Here is a 23,163-nt window from a genome sequence, read left to right as displayed (position 1 = left end):
TGTTGAGAACTTTGTCGCCTTTACCAACAACTTGAACTAAGAGACTTTAATCATCTTTTAAGTAATCTTATGTGTAGTATTGTGGATTTTTGTAGTTTGTGGTCTTGTGTTTAAGTCTATATCAAGAATACCTATTTTTATAAAACCTGTGTTGTGTCCATCTGTAGTGTCTTCACTGTATTACTGTGTATATTCACAACTGCTTAACACACTGCCTCTGAGACAAGCCTCTCTGCTCGTGCCAAGCTACCAAGGGAAGAGCAGGGGTTATTAAGGAGTGTAATCTCCTTATCCTGACTTAGAAGTGAGGGTCCCTATTTGGACAAACGTGAACACCATTGCCAACTAGAGACCCCCCAGATCTAACAGTTACTCATAGCTGTAATTGTAAGACTAAATTTACTTGTCAATAAATATGTGAATTTACGTTTGTGAATGGACGCCAGAGTATATAAGTTTGGTAAAAAAAAAGAGGAGAGTTGGTATTGTGCCACTTATTTTCCTGATTTCCGATTCATGATTACACGTCTGTTGATACAAAGGTATTTTTCATACCAGTCCTGACTTGCGTTTTTGCATGATTTCTTTAGCTGCAGTGGGTTGCTCAAATCCAACTCTGCATTGCTGCAGTTTCTAGACATACAGACGTGCATTTGGTCAGGGGATACTTTGCAGCCGAAGCCCATCCTTTCTTGATACGGGTCACATTAAGCTTTGGTGGTGAGCATACAAATGCTACAAATATAAGAAAAGGGATTGAATAATAATCTAACTAATTGATTACAATAGGCTGGTTACAACTGACTGTGCCTCCATCTGCAGAGCTGATTTTCATTTGGCTCTTCTCAAGTCGAAGTTGAAATTCCATAAAAAGAAGTTTTTGGAAGAGAATATTAGGCTCCAGGTAACATATTCTGAGAACAAACTGATTAATGAAGTTGTTCTTTCCTTTTTGTGGGAATGCAGATAAATGCTGTTGAATGTGGAAATCATGATGGCATTTGAATATACTGAATGGTGTGTTCTCATTCTCAGCACCACAGGACTGCAAGGTGCATTAGCCTGTAGTTTAAGTGTGTACAAAAGGGAGAGGATTAAAATGAAGGTAGGTGAGGGCAGGCGCTGACACGAGTTTGATCCACAACTTGGAATGTATCCGCTTTATAAAGTCAAGAATCAATGTAAAACATGTACAACTAAGAGAGAGTCCACTTTGGTAAACAAGTTATAATGGCAGTTAGAAGAGAAGTATCAGTGAGGTATGCAGTGGATAATGTAGACGAGGGAAGCAGGAGGTAGAAAGCAGTATGATAAGATGTAGATTTGGCGTGCGTGTTGAAGTTGGAAGGAGCAAGTGGCATTGATGATGATGGTTTTGATTCTGTAAGGCTTGCATTTCAGTGATCTGATCATCCAGTTCAAGTTATACCCTTCAATCTAAGTCTACCTTACTGAGCTTCCAGTGGGGACTGCTCCACATCTCATAATAGAAGCCATACTGCCTTCTACTTGGCAATTTCCAGTGGTACCACTGCAAACAACAAAGATATCTTTAGTGCTGCTGGCAAAAGGATACTTTGGTGGGGGAAGGGAGATCGGAAGTTGCAGGTCTGATGTGTTCATGTTCTAGGCACAATAGAATGATGTCTAGGGCTTTTCCCTCAGCCAGGTATTTTTTTTTTTTAGTTCAACTATCTTTATTTGATCTTACACAAGTTACACAGCCTTACGCCTACAACCTAGGGGCCAGCGGCATGTACAGCATTTAAGATAGTATTAGAAAATCTTTAACAGATTAACACAGCTCTGTGGCCGACAACCCAGGGGTCCGGCGGCAAGTTTGAGGTGCATATAGCAAGTATGTCTCACTCGTGAAGAATAGAAGTGATAAAGCATTTCGTTTGAACTCATTTAGTAAACCAAGAAAACTAACAAAAACACAAACATTGATCACTGCACCACAGCATTCTCCCTCCCGTCCCCATATGAATACCATGTAACCCTGTACAGCGGGGCTTAACTGTTTACAACCATTTACGCAGAGCCTTCCAGTGGTCTCATTTGTAGATACTCAATTAAATAAAACCAATAGTCTTTGGACCTTGAACTAGCTGGGAGTCCTTCTTCATAGGTTGCTAGTGTGTCCTTACAGTATGTTAGATCTTCTAACCAGAGTCGGAGCGTTGGACATCTCGAGCTATTCCAGTGGAGCGAGATTCTACGTTTTGCCATTAACAGTGCTACACACAGAACTTTTGTTTCCTCGCTCGAACTTGAGGGAAAAGGCCCAGCAAGCAGACTCGTATAGTATATTCAATGGGTGTCTCTAGCATAACACTCAATGCCTCCGTCACCTGGACCCAGTAGTCCGCAATTTTTGGGCAGTGCCAGGCAAGATGGATGAAATCGGCCCCTTCCACTTTAAACCTTTTGCATCTAGAATCCGCACACAGACCGTATTTGTAAAGTCTTTGTGGTGTGTAATACATTTGGTGCAGATATTTATAATGGATTATTCGTAAATTACCATTCGGAGTTAGCATGTTAGTTAGCATACATGTTGTGGACCATTCATCCGCGGTTATCTGTTCAGTCATGATAAAGTTCCATTTTTGCCTCATTCTGTCAGTGTTCCCTGCTATATCTTCCTGTATTCTAGTATATAGCCTAGATACTAAGTGAGCTGCAGTAGGTGCCGTTATTATAAGTTGCAATGAGGTCATTTGTTGGGGTTCTGCTGGGTATGCTGTGTACAGTTCTTTCATTGCCCTTTGCAGCCTGTATTATGTGAAATTAAATAGTAGTGTTGGGTTGCTAATATAGCTCAACTTTTCCAGGAATTTAAATTGGCCCTCCTCGTAGAGATCGCCCATTATATCTATCCCGGCTTGTTGCAATAGCCCCATGCCCACTGTCTCTTGAGTGACCGAAAGCTCCGGGTGGTGTGCCAATGGTAGGGCCTGCGCATGCAATGGCAGCTTGCCCACTTTTTTGCCCATCAGAAACCAGGCCATGTTTGTTGCGTCAATAGTATTTATGTCGCAAGAGTGTAATGGCGGTCTTTTGTGTGGTAGTATAGCCGATAGGGGAATAGGTTGAGCATCTCCTGTTTTAACTGCTACATGTGACATGAACAGTATTTCATGATACCAGTAGTGTGCAAATTGCGCTTGCGCACATAGATAGTAAAGGAGGAAATGAGGCACCTTAAAGCCTCCCTGCGCATAGGGCAACGTTAGCGTTTGCAATTCCAGTCTAGCTTGCTTACCCGCCCAAATGAGCTGGAGTACCAATTTGTTTATATTGCGGAAGACCTCCGTCGGCGGTTTAATAGAAATGTTATTAAATAAATAAAGAAATTTCGGCAGAAGCACCATTTTTACTACGGCTGCTCTATCCACTAGTGAGAGTGGTAACTTGTTCCAGCGATTAATTTTCCCCTCCAAATCTGATATGACCCTCCCATAATTTGTGCGGATGACCAGTTCAGGGTCTCTGTGGTACCAGATGCCCAAATAACGCGTGGGTTCTTCTCGCCATTCTAGCGGGTAATCTAGTGCAAATGGAACGGTGCTGTCTGTCAGCGCTAGTATTTAGGATTTTGACCAGTTAATTTGCAGGCCTGAATGTTGCCCGAATTTTATGTATTCACGCAGTAGGGGGTTGAGGTTTTGGGCTGGGTCTTTTACATACAGTACAATGTCATCCGCACATAAGGATATGTGCAGGGGTCGCTTAGGGAATTGAAGTGCAGAATAATGATGTTGTTGCCTAATTTTGCATGCGAGTGGCTCCAGCACCAGCGCAAATAGCATTGGGGACAAGGGGCACCCCTGCCTGGTTACTCTGCCTATCTCGATCGGGTCCGAAACATAGCCATTCACTTTTATGCGGGCCGTGAGGTCAGCATAGAGCATTTATATCCATTGCATAAATATGATTGGAAAGCCCATACGCTGAAGCACTGCGTGCAGATATGCCCATTCAATTGTGTCAAAGGCCTTGGCGGCATCTAACAAGACCGCCGCGGCCTTGGTCTCAGGTGTTAGGTAATAAGACAATGCGAAAAGCTTTTTTGTATTGTGCGTCGTGGATCTTTCCGGTATGAAGCCAGAATGATCCGGTCTAATCAGCAACGGCATCAAAGGCTTGAGCCTTGCCGCAAGGATACACGCAATGATCTTGGTGTCGACGTTGATAAGTGATAATGGCCTGTACAAATCGCAGTGTTCTTGATCCTTACCCGGTTTCAGCAGAGCAACAAGCATCGCCTCTCGTAGAGACGCCGGGAGAATTTGCTTTTCATGGGCCTCTCCGTACATTCTGACCAAGTGTGGGGCTAAGATGTCTGCAAATGCCTTATAAAACCCGCCTGTAAAGCCACCTGGGCCCGGTGCCTTGCCGTTAGGGAGGGCTTTAATGGTGTCAGTGACCTCCTCAACCGTGACGGGCGGGACAGGTACGTTCTATGTGCATCTGATAACCATGCAATTTCCACGTCCGCCATATAGTCCAGCATATCAGCTGTCGACACATTTAGGCGGGATTCGTACAGCTGGCCATATGTTATTCGGAATTCGTTCAATATGCCCATCATGTCATACTTAACTGTGCCTACTGAATCTTTTATCGTGTGAATGTGTTGTGGGGTATGCCCGGAGCATATCTTTTGAGCTAGGGCTCTCCCTGGTCTGCCTCCCTCTCTGCATGCCCTCGCTTTCCCACGTTTCGAATCGTAGTTAAGTTCATCAGCTGCATACTCCTGGTGCTCTGACAGGATCGTTTTTATGTCCCCTAGTATGGTGGAGTCCCTTGTGTGTGCATACCGTTGCTCCAATTCCCTTAATTTAGCCTCCCGGATACTCAATTGCTGTCTGATGTCTTTAAGGATTCCCGCTGTGGTACTAATGCATTTTCCCCTTATTGTCGCTTTGAATGTGTTCCAAAGTAGCCCCTGACCCTCAGTAGTGGGAGCGTTAAGCTTGAAATATTCCACTATTGCTGTGTGAATGGTGTCAGTGTATGCAGAGTCAAAGAGCGCCGTGGCGTTGAACCTCCAGGTGAAGAAGGGGGCGTAGTGTGGCACTTGCAAGGAGAGTAACACCGGGCTATGGTCAGATAGCGTGCGTGGTAAGTGCTTAATGGAGGAAGTCCATAGCGAGACCTCGCTTGACCCCAGCCAGTAGTCAATTCTCGACCAGCTGTTGTGTGCTGCAGTTATGTGTGTGGCTTCTAAGTGGTCCGGATTACGTGTTCTCCAAATATTGTTTAGTCGTAAATCAGTTATAGCATCTTGTAACTTTGCTAGTGCCCTTTTGTGTGGTTCCGCAGTATTTGGAGATCGGTCTAGACCATCGCGCAGTGCAATATTAAAGTGACCTCCCCATATTAGGTTCCATACGTGGAGTTCAGAGATAATGTGCCATAGTTTAGTGTAAAACCCAGGGTCGTCCGTGTTCGGACCATAAGTGTTTATCAGTGCTATATTTTGATTCCGAAGAAGGCCAATCACTATAACATATCTGCCTTCCGTGTCCTTTAGCACCTCTGAGACCTTAAAGTTAACTCCCTTGCATATGAGAATACTCACACCACGTGCATATGAGGAATAATTTGAGGTGTAGACTGCCTCAGCCCATCTCTTACCTAGTGTTGCTGGCGCATTAGGTGCAATGTGCGTCTTTTGAAGAAATGCAATGTCTACCTGGAGCCTAGTAAAGTATGCGAATATGTGACAGATTTTTTTGGGGGTTATTTAGACCCCGGACGTTCCAGGTGATTAGGTTCAGCTGTGCTGATTTTACCACATCAGTAAGTTACATATTTATATCGCAACATCTTGGAGCCCCACAGCTTAAATATCTTGTGGTTTGTCAGATTATCTAGAACAAGGAAATCAACTACGCTGCATTTCCTATGTGAACTGGAGTTTGCAATGCGTCTCAGGTACAGTGATCTGTAAATAACATCCCCAAATGCCCTCTCATTCCTTCCTCCCACTTTAGCAACCCAATCCTGCCAAAGCCATATCCCTGGTACAAATAAACTATAGTACAAACTTGTGTTGGGGAACACCCATATAGGGGGTCCACCAGGTGCGCACATCTCCACCCACATTGTGGATGTGGACGGGTGCTCTGTCACAATCAACAAACGTGTACATAGTGCTGCAACTTTAAGTACCTTCAGAGCTTTTGTCACTGAACAACAGATCGTGAGACCTCGCAACATTTCAGCATTGTAGTCTTAACTGGCAATATCGTCAAGGAGCCATCCCGCCCCCCACAGTCTATGTTGAAGCAGTTCCCATATAAAGTCACACCTTGTCCGCTAGTTAACCTAAGATAGTTCATATAGTAGAAAAATCTCCATCTCGTATATGACTATAGTTAAGCGGCCGCAGGACAGGGCATCATCGTCTGCCTAATTTGCAGAGCATTTTACCAGCCAACAGCACAAATAGACCGCTTTCGGCAGTCGTGTGAGTTCTAGACCTCTGTGAAAATCGGCCATAGTGGAGATTGCCCAATCATTATCCCTGTGTGCAGTATGCAGTTATGATAGTATAAGTCCTGCTATGGGGTACATACGAAAGAAAGTGTCAGAGTCTCTGGCCCTGCTGATTCAACAATGAAACACCATTACCTGATCAGTGCCTCTCAGTCCTCGTCGCCTTGCTGTTCCTCTCGTCCTGACGCTCGTCTCCGCCTGCCTAGCTTTTTGATATATTCATGAGCTGCCTGCGGCGTGGGAAGAATTGTAGATCGACCTGCATGAGTTACCTTGAGTTTTGCAGGGTATAGCATGGAATATTCTACTCCCATGTCCCGTTGCTTCTTCTTCGCCGATTGGTATTCTTTTCGGGCCAATTGGACAGCCACGGTGTGATCCGGGTAGAATTCGAGTTTGTGCCTGATGAGTGATGTCCCCCTTTTCCCGTGCCCATCTGAGGACCGTATCTCTGTCTCTGTAATTCAGCAGACGAGCTATGATGATGCGTGGGGGAGCCCCCAGTTTTGGACGTGGCGCAAGGGAGTGATGAGCACGCTCCACCTGGAACACCGACGAGAACAGCTCTGCCCCGAAAAGTTCTTTAAGGAGATCTTCCACATATTGTTCCATTTTTCCCGTGTTTGTTGATTCCGGAAGACCTGCTATGCGAACATTGTTGCGGCGTGACCTCGCTTCCAAATCCTCTGTTTTGTTACGTAGCGCTTCCAACGTTTTCTCCATGGTGGCGCAAGTTTTAGTGTTGGTACTGGATTCGTCCTCCACCTCCGATATTCTCGTTTCTGCTTCTACTAGCCGTTCTCCATGCTTGTCCAACTTGGCGGCCATGTGGTCAACTCTTTGCGTTAAAGTATCCAACTTCCCATTCATTTCTTGCAGGCTGCGCTGTATGGCACGTAGCACACCCTCCATGCCGGTGCCCTCGTCGGCGTCATAGTCCCCTTCCGTCTCTGACACGCCAGCAGCTCCCTTGGTCTGTTTTTTCGCTTCAAATTGTAACTTCATTTGCTGCTTCTCCGGCTTGCCCATCTTGTCTGCTGTACTGGGTAGGCCACTGCTTCCGCACGGGACAATGTTAATGGCGTGTGCCCTTCTAGTCGCCGTGGTCATCCGGTGGCAACAGGGTTCCTGGAACTTGATTGCGGTTATATTGGCACCGACATCAGGGTCAATAGTATATTAGGCAACCTTTTTCAGCGTTACGTCCCTCGGAGACATTCCATAAAAACAGCATCTTACTCTTATGTAGCCTCACCAGCAGTGTTGTCGGTAATCCCAGGCCACGCAGTCACACATCACGCCGCAGGCAATGCGCTCCCATATACCTCCTCTCGTGGGTAATACATCCACAGGGTGCACAGCAGCATGTTGTATTGCACGAGCAAGCAGGCTAATGCAGGTAGTATGCAATTGTTGGCGGGGACGTCCTTTTTCTGCTTTGTATATGCTAGGCAGTCTCACCAAACGTATTGGTCTGGTCCTGTGTCATCATGCTCACATATCGCCTCCTCACCTGCAGCAGATGTGTATTTGGCCGATCGCAGTGTAGCACGCCTTGTGCGCATATATGGTGTTGCTGCTACAGTAAGACCAACGACCAACGACCCGTCAGGAGTCTAGAGCGCTGTGAAGACCCGTACTCTGCGAGTCTCCTATCGCCGCCGATCTGTTTGTGCGAAGCAGTATTCAGTAGAGCAGATCGCTATGCGCATATTGTGTCTGGTAGCCTCATTCGGCACATTGGGAGTTTAGACGCTGGTGTAGGGCTTGTATATTGTTAGTGGCCACCGTGCACATTAATCAGAGACAGTAAAATATTAATCCAGTGTCCGTTACAGGTAGATCGTGCGCTCAGGCATTTTGCGTTTCAGCAGAGCCGCCATTTTGTACGTTGTCAACGCTCCATGGAACGCACTCCATAAATTACTCACAGTCCCCTGCGTACACTGTTAGATGCCAGTTGCTTACTTCCGCAGCTCATCCGATCCCTTTAGAGTCCTGAGGGAGCATGTGAGGGTTTGGTCCGAAGTCCTTGGAGGCTCGTCTCTGCTCCAGTTTCACTTCGTGGGCGCCGCCATTTTGAAACTCCGGCCGCAGTTCACACGTCTCTGCCTTGTAATTATAGTTTTAGACAGTTTTGGGCTCTAGAAACACCCGTTGGTCATGGTCTAGGTATTCCGACGCTGCAATCCGCGAAGTCAGTGCATTTTAATTTCAGCAGCACAGCGGTATTTGCAGCAACAGTCTCCCGTCTGGCGAAGCTGCCTCAGGAGCCAGCCAACCCGCAGTGTGCCCTCTAGCGCCCCCCCAGCCAGGTAAGTTTCACACATCACGTGATATGTAGGTCATACTATTCCCATCCATTCTTGCAAGCCCTTGCATGTTTTCTGAGGAAAGGCTGTGTTAGTTATAAGATGAAAACTGGTAAAAACGTTAACTTTTCAAAATAGCGGCATAGGGGACTGATAGAGAATCCTGAAGAGAAAGTCAGTGAAAAAAACTCTGTTGAAAGCAGAAAATGTTAATGCTAGATGCACTGGTGTTGCAAGGACATGCTCCAGCAGGTTGGAAAAACAATTGAAGATGGTGCCTGAGCCATTTCAGGATCCACCACTAAGAAACAACATTTACAGAAACAGTCACCTTTTTCTGAAAATTTATTTTTTTGTAGAATTCTCATTTTTCATATGATTTTTAAGGATAAAATATAAAATATAAAAAAAAGATTTGAGGCCTGGCCTGGCAGGTGGGAATTATTGCACGGTTATGAATCTGAGTACAATACCTTCACTGCAGAGCAATTGTTAGAGGTAAATAACTTTATCAGAGATATCAGATCTAATATCCTGATAATGTCATGTACATTTTGTTTTGCTCAGTGCTTACCTGGGCCAAGATGTTGTCATCGGACAACAACAGTGTTCCCAAATAAAAAAAAATCAGTGCATGAATATAACGATGGATGTTGCTAATGTGATTTTCTGTGCAAAGATCAGCACCTTATATATTAATTTACTGCTAACATTAAACAACATGTACTAAGATACTGGGTTCAATAAGAGTTCGCAAATCACAACTCTTTTGCCATCAGTATCTTTTATTGCGACCAGACCTATGGACTATTGAGCTCATAGGTTATTTAGCAAAATACCGAATCCTAGTGGTTCGCAAACTGGCCTGCCTAATGAATATTTACTAATCAGGTAGCAATTTACCAGTCGGAGGGATGGGGTCATGAAAAAATTAAATGAAACCTTACTGGGTTTTTTTTTCCAAAGCAGCTCGATTTTCTTCAAAGAAACTGGGCTACTTACATTTTTATTTTATTTTTGAAAAGCAATCACAGGGAGGTGGTGTGCTGAAAAAAAATAGTTTGCATTCCGGGAAAATGTCATTAAGATTTGGCAGTGGCCCCTTAAGCTGCCACCCCAATTCTCAAAGGGGGCCTTTTGCCTTTAGCGAATGCGTTACCACCCAACTTGGGATTCAGTAACGTATCAATGGCTTCTGACTGCAATTCCGGTCACAATTCTTTGATACATATGGATCACAATCGCAGTTTGGAAGGGATGCCCACAACATCCAATGACAGACTCTTAAAATGGGTTTAGTACATACACCATAACTTTCTAGTGGTCGCAAACACTCTTATTCACATAATTTGCTCCATACCCCAAATCTTGAGCTGATAATAACAAAGTCAACTCGTCACTTTCCAAACATTAGGTGCTAAGTCACAAACAAATTATGATTGAAGTGCAGGGCCTGCCTACAACACACCTTTTGAATGAACACAGAAGCAAATACTGAAGGATCCCGCTTTAAATGATTAGACAGAGGGATACTTTGCGTCCACTGAAGAAAGTCGAAGGTTTAAAAGAACATTTGTTAACAGTAGTAACTTAAGATTTACATCATTGTGTGTTCTAAGATGATGGTCCACATAAGGCTGTCATAAAATATTGTTTTGCCAGTTGTACATATGTTTGAAAGAATGTTAGACCAACAATTGCAATATAAAAATCCGATTTTTTTTCTGTAATTGTTTTTGTATACCTTTTAGCTTAAACGTGTCCGGGAAACGGAGGGTCAGTTGAAGCCGCTGTTGGAAAAAAACACTAGAATGACCAAAAAGAATGAAGACATGATGCATTCAATACAGAGGATGGAGGAAAAAATTAAAAGTATATCCAAAGACAATGCTGAACTGGTAAGTGTTGCAAAATTCAACTTGAATTTACCATTATTTTATTGAAGTATTTCATATCTCATACCTTTGAGTTTTCATAGTTGATCTGCAGAAGGTCAGTCTTTTTTTAGGTCTGGCCTAATGCTTTTTAAAACATATCATACAGAAAGTACATGTATATAAAGGGCTCCCAGTCAGCACCAGGGCCGGACTGGGAACCAAAACTGGCCTGACGAAGTGTTCGGCCGACCCCCCTCCTCCCCCCCACCACCCCACCGGGGGTTGTGGGTACCGTCGAGCTCTTTGCCAGGGTCGGTTTTCGGACGATTTTGTTACTGGGCCGATTTTGCAGCTATGCTGCAAAAACGGCCCTGTAACAAAAACGGCCCCCAGGGGCCTAAAATCGGCCTCCACCCATGCGGCGCACCGGGGGATTGCCCGGTGCCCGCTACGGCCAGTCCGGCCCTGGTCAGTCCCTCTTTCACCATTGATCTGTTGACATGTCACTCAAACTATACTCTCTCACCCCAGCATAAGGTATAGATCAACAGACCAGCCCACTCCAGCCATTTTATTCCTTTATTTTGAGTGACTGCATTTCGCACTTGCAAATGTAAACATAAACCTAAAAAAATAGTTCCCTCAAAACAGAAATTGTTAGGCCACCTGCACATTGCAATAACTGATTGTCCCTGTGTGTAATAGGGTTACATCTACTATTTTCATACCCTTCAAGACGTAAATTGCAATTTTCGTTCCTCACTATAAACCAGATTTGGTATATTCATTTATCACTTGAGTTACTAATGTATATGCAGAGTTTTTGTTTGAAACCACACCCATCACAGGTTTGTGACGTACATTTTAACCACTTGAGAGAGCCCTCCAGTAACTCTACTTGTGGAACTACAGCAACCCTATTGGATTGTTGTACCCGCACTGTCAGTGTGCAGGAAAACCTCTTTACAACTCATAGACTATACTTCATAGACTTACGAGTGTAAAAATGTTCTTATAAATAGTAGGGTGTGATCACAAACTTAAAAAATAAAATAAGAAATGTACTGAGATATGTATGTATAACTAGTTATGAAGAATCATCTTTGGCAAATAATTAATCCTATGGAAAACAAGTACACATTACTAAAATTGCAAAACTGTGTATTCAGAGTTCTGTACGAAAGCAACACTTCCTCAGCTAGCAGGTCATTTGAAGCAGTTGCTTCTGACTTGAGCTCGACCTCTATTAACAAATGGAAGTGCAGCCTCATGTGAGAACTTCAATGCTTTTGGATTTGACTCGTGAGGGACATCAAGCAATTACTAGTGGAACTGCGGCTTTATTTAAGAATTTTGACAACAGTGTAAGAATGTCAAAGCTTTTGCATTCAACTTTTGATGGACACCTAGTGATGACCAGTGGAACTGCGGCTTGATGTGAGCATATCAATGCATTTGCATTTGACTTGTGAGGACACCTAGTAATGACTTCTGGAACTGCACCTTCATAAAAGAATATACATGATTTTGTGCTTTGCATTTGACTTAACAGGGCTTTAAAGAACTGCAGCTCTAGGTCAGAATTTTGAACATTTAGTTGAAATACATTGAGAGAAATATCCATTAACAACTTCAGGAATTACAGGTTTTAAATTTAAATATTGATTTCACCAGATATCTTTATCTATTGGCTACCCTTTTTCCATTTTGCCCATTGCCTTTTGCCCATAGCAAAAGGCAGTGGGCGGCATTATCATGTTTACTTATTCTATTTAAATCAAACACACTTTATTAAAGTAGTAAAAGTGGATATGTACTTTTTATTTACACTGCCTCAACTTTGTCAAGGACATTTGAAGCAGTTGAATCTTAGTCAAGAGAGACATTTAGTAGCTCCGTGAGTTATTGCAGTTTTGTGACAGACTTATTAAACAGTTGCTTCTGACTTGAGAGATCCTGTAACGACTTGTGTAACTGCAGCTTCAAATAAGAATTACAATTCTTTTGCATCTGACTTGCTAAGGACACATACTAAAGGACTAGGTGGACTTGCCATGACTCCATAGTAAAAGACTGGTGAAACTGTTCTTTCATGCAAGAATTTGAAGGCAGATTTTCTATTGCACGTCATGTGAGAGGGAGTCTCCCTGAGCTCTGCTTCATTGCTTCATTTTTCTATTCAACTTTGGTACATCCAACCTCCATGCTGATACCATGTTGGAATCATTTAAAAAAGGACTCTTCAGATCATATGGCTCTTCTGGTAAGAAGAGGCTCTATGCTGAGGATCCTCAAAAATAATGTATTATTTGCTTATATCCACCCCATAAGGTGAAGGACTGCAAACTTTGTAGAACCTTTACAACCAAAACCCTCAAGGATAGAGAGGGGAGGTTGTTCTTATGGCTGCAGAGACTTAAAACTAAGACTGATGTTGCCTCTGAGGAACAAGATAGTGCAAGTTCTCACACCTCATGAAAAATCAAAGAGGGAATGGTTGCAAGGGTCACCAGAAGGTCATAAAACAGCTTTTATTAACACATACCATGAGCCTTCCAAAAGCTCCTCACAAAAAGTAAAGCGTTCAGCTCCTTCAGAGGTAAAATCTGACCCTCCAACTCCATTGTCTGTTTTTGTCTTAAAACCTATAAAATCTTCCTCAGACTCTTCATTAATAAAGATTGAGCTTCCATGAAGTCCTTGTTGATGACTGCAACGCCGTTTAAACCATCATCAACGCCTACATGTAAAAAATCACTGACAACTGTCACTTCTCCGTCGTCGATGACTCCCTCGTCTTTGAGAGCCTTACCGCTGATGAAGACTGCGACATCGGCTGCCGCACCATTGATGCATGCCACATTGTCAACGAGCATCACACCGTTGACTACGACCACCTTGTTGATGAAGAAAAACATGTTTACGACAATGATGACGACAAACTCGTCGTCGTCATTATGCATTGTCTCACCGTTGGTGGCAATATCTGATAGAGACATCTAGCTGCAGATTCATAACTTTTGAATTCCCCCCAGGCTTCAGACTGGATCCTGCAATTTTTCAGCAGTATCTTTGCGCGCCGGGGGACGAGGTTGTATGGCTCCGTGATGACTTAGACTCCAGTTGTGACATCAGTGGAACCATATAAGTCCACTCCGGCCCACGGACATCAGTTTTCTTTTTTTCTGCCATGTAACCCGTATCCAGAGAATCATATATCTATGGCCTTTTTTTCAGCTTGCTGTAACAATTTTTAATTTTTAAAAGGCACTCATATGTCAAGCACGGAGATGCACATAGGACCCTCCTTATTTTAGGAGATGATGAGTTAATATTTTGCGTAGATGCTGTTTGTGCGTGTAATACGATGAACACTGTATTTTTATTGTCCCGCACCACATTGGATTTTACACAGCACTTTCTATGATTATTATGAATTTGTTTGTTTTTCATGTGTTATTGTATGAGTTTGTCCTTTTATGGATATGTTTTTATCCGGATAAAGTAATTGAACTGAACTGAACAATGTGCCAGCTCTCTATGCCTTCTGGGTTTTATTCCTGTAGATCTTGTGCTCGACAGATGTCAAGTATGGATCCTCATTCCATATGCATGTGGTACTGGGTGAGCATCACGAGCCAAAGAGTACAATGCCTGCCAACAGCTGAAACCAAAGGTGTTGTGGGAGCAATGAATGAAGCTCCTGACAGCGCGGTTGTCTTGGACTTCCAGGTCTCCTAATCTCAGTTGACTGCAGTTCTGCAACTGAGCTGTTCCAGAGGTCGTTATCGTGGGCGATGTTCTCTATCCAGTGAACGGCGGAAGCAGTCTAATTCCTCGTCCACATCCCACAGTAAGGGTCGTCATTAGCCATTGAAGTTGTGGCCTTCCAGGGCTTCTTTGACTCACGACATGGTTTCAAGCGGCTCCTCACAACCTCGTGCTGAGGACTCTGTGCAAGAGTTGCTCCTGTGCTTCCCCATATTTCCTGAAACCAGGGCGACTTGGACCCAGATGAAAGAGTATTATGATGCTCTTCATTTCATATTTGGGTCATCACCTTCCCCTGGAGGGCCTCCAGGCCCCATTGAGGTGATGGGTGCAATGACTGCGTCCTCGCCGACGGTTTTATCCTCGGCTGCAGTTAGACCATTAAACGCAGTGATGCCAGTGCACAGCCTTTCAGGGTTCGCACCTGTGGCGCCCACTGAATCTGGAGCAATGCCGGTTGTTCCTCCAGAATATGTTTCGATGGAGCCGGAATGTTCTGAACTGGAGTCGGTGCACGACCCTGCTGAAAGTCTGGAGGCGTTGACATCCCCTCAACTCATTTTGTCAGTGTCGGTGCCCTCCGACATCCTTCCACTTTCTCATCCCGAGGTGGATCCGGCACTGTGTTGGCATTGATAAACGCCATTTACGAAGCCTATAATTCATGGTTCTGTGGGGGCTTCAAAAGAACAGTTTGTGGAAGAAAACAAAGAAGGATTTCTTTTTGTGCATCCTGTGCCTACAGATCCTCCTATTATGGATAGCTGGTTTTCTGAGTTAGGCAAAGCAGGTGAACAACCTTTACAACTAAATTTTTACAACGCACTACCATTACGACGCAACCATTACAACGCAAACCATTACAACGCATTGCGCTTGGGGGCGCTCTAGGATAGGGAATAGATTCAATTTACTATCCAACACCTTCCCTACTATCCACGGGGACTGGAGTTGGAATAGGAAATTAAACTATTCACTATCTAGCACCCCAAAGCGCTATGCGTTGTAATGGTATGCGTTGTAAAAGCATGCGTTGTAATGTCATACATCCGGCGAAGCAAGCTGGTTAGACTCATCCCTGCTTTAGCCTTATATCTCCTCCTGGACTTGCCCCGGAAGCACGCTCTTCCTTGGCGGGTGTGTTAAAAAGGGTGCGTGATGTACTACAATTGACTCTGCCTTCAGTGGAGAAATCCACAGACCTCTTCATTGAGGTTTTTCCTCCAGGTCAGTCAGGGGTTGAGCCACTGCTACCCTTTTGTGAGGCATTATATGATATTTTACTCGGGGTAGGTGCTAGACCTGAAACTGGTGCACCAGTGAATCGTACTTTTGCCCACAAGCCCCGCTCTGCCCCCTATGATCCTGCTTGCCTTCTTTGTCATCCGACACACCACAGTTTTGTGGTTCAGGTCTCTCGACATGGATAGTCTTCCTCCTAGTCCAACTGACAAAGATTCCAGAAAGCAAGACTCTTATAGAAAATGTATGTTCTCTTCCACAGGTGTGGCGTTATGTTCCATTAACACAATTTGCTTCCTTGGATGTTTTTCTCATGCCTTATGGGATTCGTTGTGCCAGTTTCTACCATTATTTCTGGAGGCTTATAGGAACAAACTGAATCAACTGATTTTGGATGGGCAACAGGCGGCCAGGTTAATTATTAGGTGTGGAATGGACACCACATATTCGATTGGTTGAGCCATGGCATCTTCTGTGGCCTTACGCTGGCGAGCTCTGCTTCGTTCTACTGGACTTTCTGTTTGATGGTGTCATTTGTTTGATAAACACAAGGAGATGTAAATGTAAATGTAATGTAAATGTACAGGAATTTATATAGCGCAAATCACCAAGCGGTTTCTAAGCGCTTGCTTAGGGAACCCGTCCTGGTATTCCCCTGTGAGATAACCCCGGCAGGGTATCCGCAAGGCGAAAGCCAGGCATCCCGCCGCGAGGGGCCATTGTGGAGATTAAGCAAGCTATTGCCCAGAGTCGCAGAGTGTGAACCCGTGAATTGAGTAGGCACCGGAGCAAGAATTGTCAAGTCCATGGACATTTTAGGACTCAAGACCCCGCCGAGAATTGAACCCTGGTCCCGGGCTGAGCTCTGCTTCCAGGTCTGCCTCCTCTAACCAGTGAGCCACACTTCTCCACAGATGATGGATGTAGCGCTGAAACTTTTCAGACACTTACCCCCAGTCACAGATCTGGGTTAAATCATCATTGTTCTTTAGCTCACTTCGCCACCCCAGTTCAGACACAGCTGTATGCAAATCAGTCTTGACCCTGTGCCTCATGGGAACAGTCCAGTCCGAACTGCCATCCATGTCTTCCCTGGACCGGAAACAAGCATCCTTGGACAGGTTTCGGGGTAACAACCCTCAGCCAGAATAGCTTGAATCCAATGGCACAGTAAGCAAGGGACCCACATCTAGTCATACCCTGCCAACCGAGTGTGAACAAAGCAAACAAGGATATGATGGACCGAGCGCTGAATCTTTTCAGACACTCACCCCGAGTCACAGATCTGGGTTGAATCCATCATTGTTCTTTAGCTCACTTCACCCCCCTTGTTCGGACCTAGCCATATGCATATCAGTCTTGACTATGTTCCTCATGTGAACAATCCAGTCTGAACTTTTACATTCCATCATGCAGGGCCATCCTTTAGCATGTGCCTGCTGGGCCCTCAACCCGGACTCCGACCTGCAGAGGGGGACTAGTACTCCCTACTGCAGTTTCCCTACAACCCCAAAAGAAAGTGGGCTTTTTCTACAACCTGGCGGTTTGGTGCCTATCCAGATGCCGCTTTGTGTAGGTTTAGGGACAGTCGGGGTGGCTCAGACCCTTAGCCCCGTTCCCTTCTTTCAACTCTTGCTGTATTTTAAGGGAGCTGTTCCTGTGCAGAAGGCTCCTCTTAGTTTGTAATTTGGCTCAAAATTGCATTATGGTATACTTTTTGCAGCGTAGTGTAGTAATCAAAAATCCAGTCTCAGGGGTTCGACTGATACTTAGTCCATTTAAACTCACAAAGAAGAACTTGACACAGAAGCTGAAATATAAAAGATCATGTTTAATAAACTCAAATGAGTTGAGACTACGTCACACAGGATCCTTAGCAACTGAATGAGGCAGTCTAAAGAGTACAGAACACTAGGGTCTTATATATGTGAGGGTTACATACTCAGCATAAAACCAAGGGGCAGTCCTAGCTCATGTAAGCATGCAAAATGACTAATATGGATATGCAAGATCTACTTGCTCAACAAAATGGGAGGAGAGTTACTTCTCCATACAGCAGCAAAAATATCCTGACAGTTATACTAGAGAAGAAGTTACATTCTACTAGCTAGGCCCTTCTGGGCATGTGCAAAGTGGAAGATGCTGAATATAGTTTGTCTCTAGGCAGATTTCAAGAGCAGTTAACACTGAGGGAGGACAGAGCACATGGCAGACAAAATAACCGGCAGAAATACAAAATGGTTTTCAGCTCATGCTAACAAATCTGTCCAATATTTAACAGATGATCCTTTTAGCACGAGCTAAAGACATTCCCATGATCCAGTAGGAACATAGTAAATATTTGAATATTAATTTCTAATAAATTTATTAATATCCTAATTCATTTCTAGGTGGGCATTTTACATTCTAAACATTTCTTTAGGTTTGTATGAGCAGGAATACAAAGAGAATGAAGCATTGGGTCATAATTGACATTCAGATAGCAGAAGAAAGTAATGACCACTAACATTTTTCTAGTCCTAAGCAAAAGTAAGTTCTAAAATCATCTAGTCCTATGAATTTTAGTGACTAATTTATCCTCAGGTGAGACAGAACACTACTTTAAAATGATGCCAGCAGAACAGTAAGCAACCAAAGTCCGTTCTAAGCCTCTTTGGTAGGCTTCTATTGTCATCAAATCTGCTTCCGTTGTCTTCTTCCGCGTTGGGCTTCTTGATTCAGGCTTTCCATGAAAATAATGCTTCTCAGTATCTGTTGGAGTGCCCTCCTGCCAAACACTCACAGCTCACTCGAAAGTCTCAATGTCTCAATGCAGTGCACCAGTGTCTCTCCTCTGCGGCAGGCACTACAGATATTGTGCTCTATGTTGGTCATGGGCACAGATCATCTTGTGCAGACCCAGGTCTACATTCTCAGGCTCCAACACTCATTATTTAGTGTCAGAGGACGCTTGGGCTGCTCTTTCATTTTATTTTTTCCTTCCAACATGGGTACCACAATGTAGTGCCTTTTGCCAATATTTGATCCTCTGGTGCCCTTCCGTTTGAGCAAAGAAAAGGGGTGGCCAAAACTCAGGCCAAGGGACCGCACGCTATCAGAGGTTACCAGCACATGACAGGTAGAAAACTAAAGCCTCAAACCAGCCCTTCCATCAACAACAGGGATCCTTCTCTTTCACTCTTTTGCACTGAAACTCTGGTTCTGTGGCAAACAGGGAACCAGCTCCTCCTTCTTGTCTGATGTCTAACACCATCTGATGGAGCAAGCACAATGCTTTGGAGATGTCATTGATGAAGCGCTGGCAATTGCTGTCCATCTCTGCTACTTTCTGGGTACTAGGACTGGAGGTCCAAGACGTCCGCCTCTAATCTGTAGCTATCATTGATGGGAGTTAGGATTTGTCTTGATCACCGTTCTGCAGGGTATCATTCTTCCTTTGACTCTGGAAGATCCCGCAGAACCTAGTGATGTAGGAAATGTGACACAGTTGTTACTTTTCTTCCAAGTAAAGCAAAATAATTCCTAGTATTTAACAAGGTGACTACAAGCAGGTGGCCTGCAATCCTCGAAGGAGTGGCCATCCACCATGGGGCTACTGTGATCTAAAATACACTGTCATTCTCATAGAATACAAAGACAAAGGCAGTAAGCAAAAACAGTGCCTCTAGTCTCTTCATTTGGGTTCTCTTCATTATTCTCTACCATCTAAGGGTAGATAGCTACATGGGAATTCTATCTGAATGTGTGTCCTCATACATAGTGGCATTATCTAATGGGGTAAATTCCTTATCTAGAACACCTCAAAAGGGAAATCACATGATACAGATTATCAGAGACATGTAGATACCGCCCCTAAATAATTGTGCATCAGGTGCACTAAGCAATACACAGGCTAATAATCAAAATGTGGAAACAAAAGACAAAAACTAGAGAGGCCTGGTATTTACATGATTAGAACACATCTGATCCCACCAAAAATCAAAGCAGCAGGAACAAAAGGGTAAAAAAAACAAATTTAAATAGGCATTAAAAATTTGTCATATTAAAAAAATTATACGAAAGGTATCTCCTATTGAGGTGGAGAACTTATCTACGATAGTATTGAGTCAGTTAACCAGTCCATCACTACCCTGACAGTCAGACTGGAAAACATCGAAGTGGGCCTAAAGAAAATTCTTGAAAACCAGTCTGGTCATACATAATATGGGGGTCCCTGGTACATCACTGCAGTCTGGAAGTGTAAACTTGAACAACACACCAACAATAAAAAAAAAGGCTGACTAGTGAAAGGAATATGTAAAAAGGGAAATGGGACTTGGACACAGCTAAAATCCCCAATATCTGAAAGAGACACGTTAGTGATAGATTCCTTACCTTAGAATATTCCCAGGCATCAGACTGGATCCGGAAATTTTTGCGTAGCAGTACCCTTGCACGTCGGTAGGCGTCGTCTGAGGCTCCGCCTCCGTCGTCGGCGGCGCCGTGATGACGTCTTCGGAGTACTTAGACGACGCCTCCGCGTGCTGATGTCAGTTCTTCTTTTTTCCGCACCAGCAGCGCAGATCCGGAAAAAGTGGTACCATGGTCACTTTTTTACTAACTTTGATCATTTTTCGAGTCTTCGACTCCGATCGGTGCCGATAGAGATGCCAGGTTTTAAGCCTTGTGGGGACTGCGACCGACTGAAGTCGGTCACCGACCCTCACCGTCGGTGCCTCCACTGCCTTCGCGTCGATCATGACGGCAAGTCCTGCTCCGACTGTCGGGCCTTAACCTCCAAGGCTAGGCGGGAGCGGTCCCAAAAGCGGCTCGAGCTCCGACAGTCAGCCCCGCGCCGTGAGAGGTCCCGGTCCGGACGGAGGTCGAGGGACCAGTTGCGGGGGCGGAGCCATCATAGATCCCGGAGTCGACACCACTCCTCCGAGTCGAAGTCGTCATCAGGTAAGCACAAGAAGTCGAAGAGACGTCATCGCTTTTCCGACTCCCCCCGACACTCGTGCGATGCGGCAGGGGGTTCGGGTGACACCGCCCATGCAGCTCCGTTGGAGTCGCGGGCGTCGCGACCTGCCCCATACCCTCCGGTTCTCTTCCAGGGGATCCTCATCAATAGTCATAAGCATTAGAATATTCCCGCCCATGCGCGGGACCCCGGAAACAATATATTATATGTGCCCCACATATACATATACATATATATATAAATATATATATATATAAAAATAAGCAATTGCAGCCAAATAAAACAGTAGAGCTGGAATATGCTGTGAAGAATTTCCACCATACATGTGTATTAGCATTAGAAACATGATAAACAACACAAATGCTTGTTTAGAAACTGTTTTAATGCTTAGAAAACAGCAGAAATTCTTATAAGATACTGTAAGCATATACAGCTCCCAGGCTGCATTGCAAATACCCAGTCTAAAAAGACTGAAAAGCTAACCCTGTGGCTGCATGTACCAAAACTGACGCTGTGCCTTTAAGGCACCTCTGCCCCTAGCTTCCCATCATGCCTCAGGGGTTACAGTTAGGTCAGTTGTTCTTTCCGGCTCCTTCAGGAAGGACCCTGGATACACAGCTCCACAGTTTTTCTGCCTTTTTCAGTCAGAAAAGCTTCTAAAGAACATTTTTTTGATTTACTTTGACTTTTTACATCAGGGTCAAGTAAATAACTGCTTAGCAGTCGAATTTTTGTGAGGTTTTTCCTGTCAGGATGCCTTCATTATTCGATGATTGCCCTTCTTGTGGCCACAAGAAGGCAAAAACGGACTCTCATGAGGTCTGTATTTTATGCTTGCCAGAAGATCATGATCCAAAGGACTGTTCTCATTGTCAAAACCTGTCTGACAGAACTTTAAAAGACAGGGAGAGGAACAGGCTCTATGGTTTAGCCCAAAGATCCATGAGGGGAAGATCTACAGAGAGGAAGAGTTCAAAGAGACCCAGAACTCCCTCTAAAGGCAAGTCAGAGCGTCCATCGACCTCAGCGCCGGGCTCGGCGCTGAAAAAACAACATCTGATGGAAAAATCGAAAGATAAAGCTCCGTCGACGTCGGGACCGGCGTCGACGAGGAAATCGTCGTCGAAAAGAAAATCACCGACGACGAAGGAAGCTCCGCCGTCGTCAACTAGGCGACGATCGGCGTCGAGAGAAGCCACGAGATCTCCGTCGACGAGAAGATCGACGTCAAGACGTAAGTCAACTCCGCCGCCGTCAACCAGGCGACGGTCGGCGTCGAGAGACAGAATACACTCGCCGTCGTCCCAACGTCGACAGGCTTCGAAGAGTGTGACACCTCCGCCGAAGTCTCCACGGAGGCGCTCGGCGTCGAGGAGCAAGAGCCCCCTCGGACGATCGTCGTCGAGGAAGGGATCATCGTCGAAGACGTGTCGGCGCTCGACGTCGAGGATGTCCGATCCTCCGCCGTCGCCACATGCCAGGTCGACATCAAGGGCTTCGTCGACGACAGGACGTCGAAGGCCATCTCCGTCGCCGACAGACCAACGTCGGCCGAAGTCGAGACCTCCGTCGACGGCAGGGCAACGCCGTTCGACGTCGAGACCTCCGTCGACGGCAGGGCAACGCCGCTCGACGTCGAGACCTCCGTCGACGGCAGGGCAACGCCGTTCGACGTCGAGACCTCCGTCGAAGGCGGGACGACGCTGTTCGACGTCGAGGGAAAAGACACCGTCAGCGGCTCGACATCACAGGTCGACGTCGAGAGAACACGGGTCGTCATCGAGGCGTTCGACGTCGAAGATTATCACTCCGTCGACGCCGCAGAGGCGTCCAACGTCAAGGGAAAGACTTCTAAGACGTCCGCCAACACCGGTGAGACGAAAATCCCCTTCAGTGCCTTCGACTATTTTGGTGACCCAATCGGCTTCTCACCATTCCTCCTCAAGGGCCTCTAGCTCATCGAGGTCCAGTTCCAGGAGTAGAAGTCCGTTGCCCCAGCGAAAGATAACACTCTCGCCAAGATGGTATGCTCCTTTGCACACGTGGAAGGATTCTGGAGCGACGGAGAGGCTGCACAGATATGTAAGCCCACTCCACAGGTCACCTCTTCAGAGACTGGTAGAAGAGGCAGACAGACAGAGTCCTATCAGGCACCAATCACGCTCTCGGGAGAGGAGAGCGGAAAGGTCACATACCCCCAGGGTCTCCCGATCACCGCGGAGAGAGCATCCCAGATCTCAAACGCCGAGAAGGGAGAAACGAACTGAGAGGTCGAGATCTCCACGAAGGGAGCGTCGGAGAGAATCACGTTCTCCTCAAAGGGAAGACCGACCGAGAAGATCTCCAGTGAGGAAGGTAAAATCTCACCACAGGAGAAGGAGAGCACCATCAACCTCCTCCTCATCCTCTTCAAGATCTTCTAAAAGGGATTACTCCCCAACGCTGACAGACAGCCCTCACTCCAGAGCTTCCCCGCTTGACGACGTCAACA

The 23,163-nt window shown here is 45.2% G+C and overlaps 1 protein-coding gene across 1 annotated transcript in view; it reads left to right on the top strand.

The window, feature by feature from the left end:
- The window catches only part of LOC147725440 (janus kinase and microtubule-interacting protein 1-like), a 1,438,523-nt gene that overhangs the window by 727,822 nt on the left and 687,538 nt on the right, over positions 1–23,163 (top strand). Inside the window, exon 7 of the mRNA XM_086964109.1 lies at positions 10,574–10,720. Coding sequence (XP_086820235.1) covers positions 10,574–10,720 — 147 coding nt within the window. The remainder of the gene's footprint in view (positions 1–10,573; positions 10,721–23,163) is intronic.

This window comes from Lissotriton vulgaris, chromosome 3_2, assembly GCF_964263255.1.
Source record: "Lissotriton vulgaris chromosome 3_2, aLisVul1.2, whole genome shotgun sequence".
Lineage (NCBI taxonomy): Eukaryota > Metazoa > Chordata > Amphibia > Caudata > Salamandridae > Lissotriton > Lissotriton vulgaris.
Note: the sequence above shows the minus strand (reverse complement) of the source record. Positions and strands in the feature narration are given on the sequence as shown.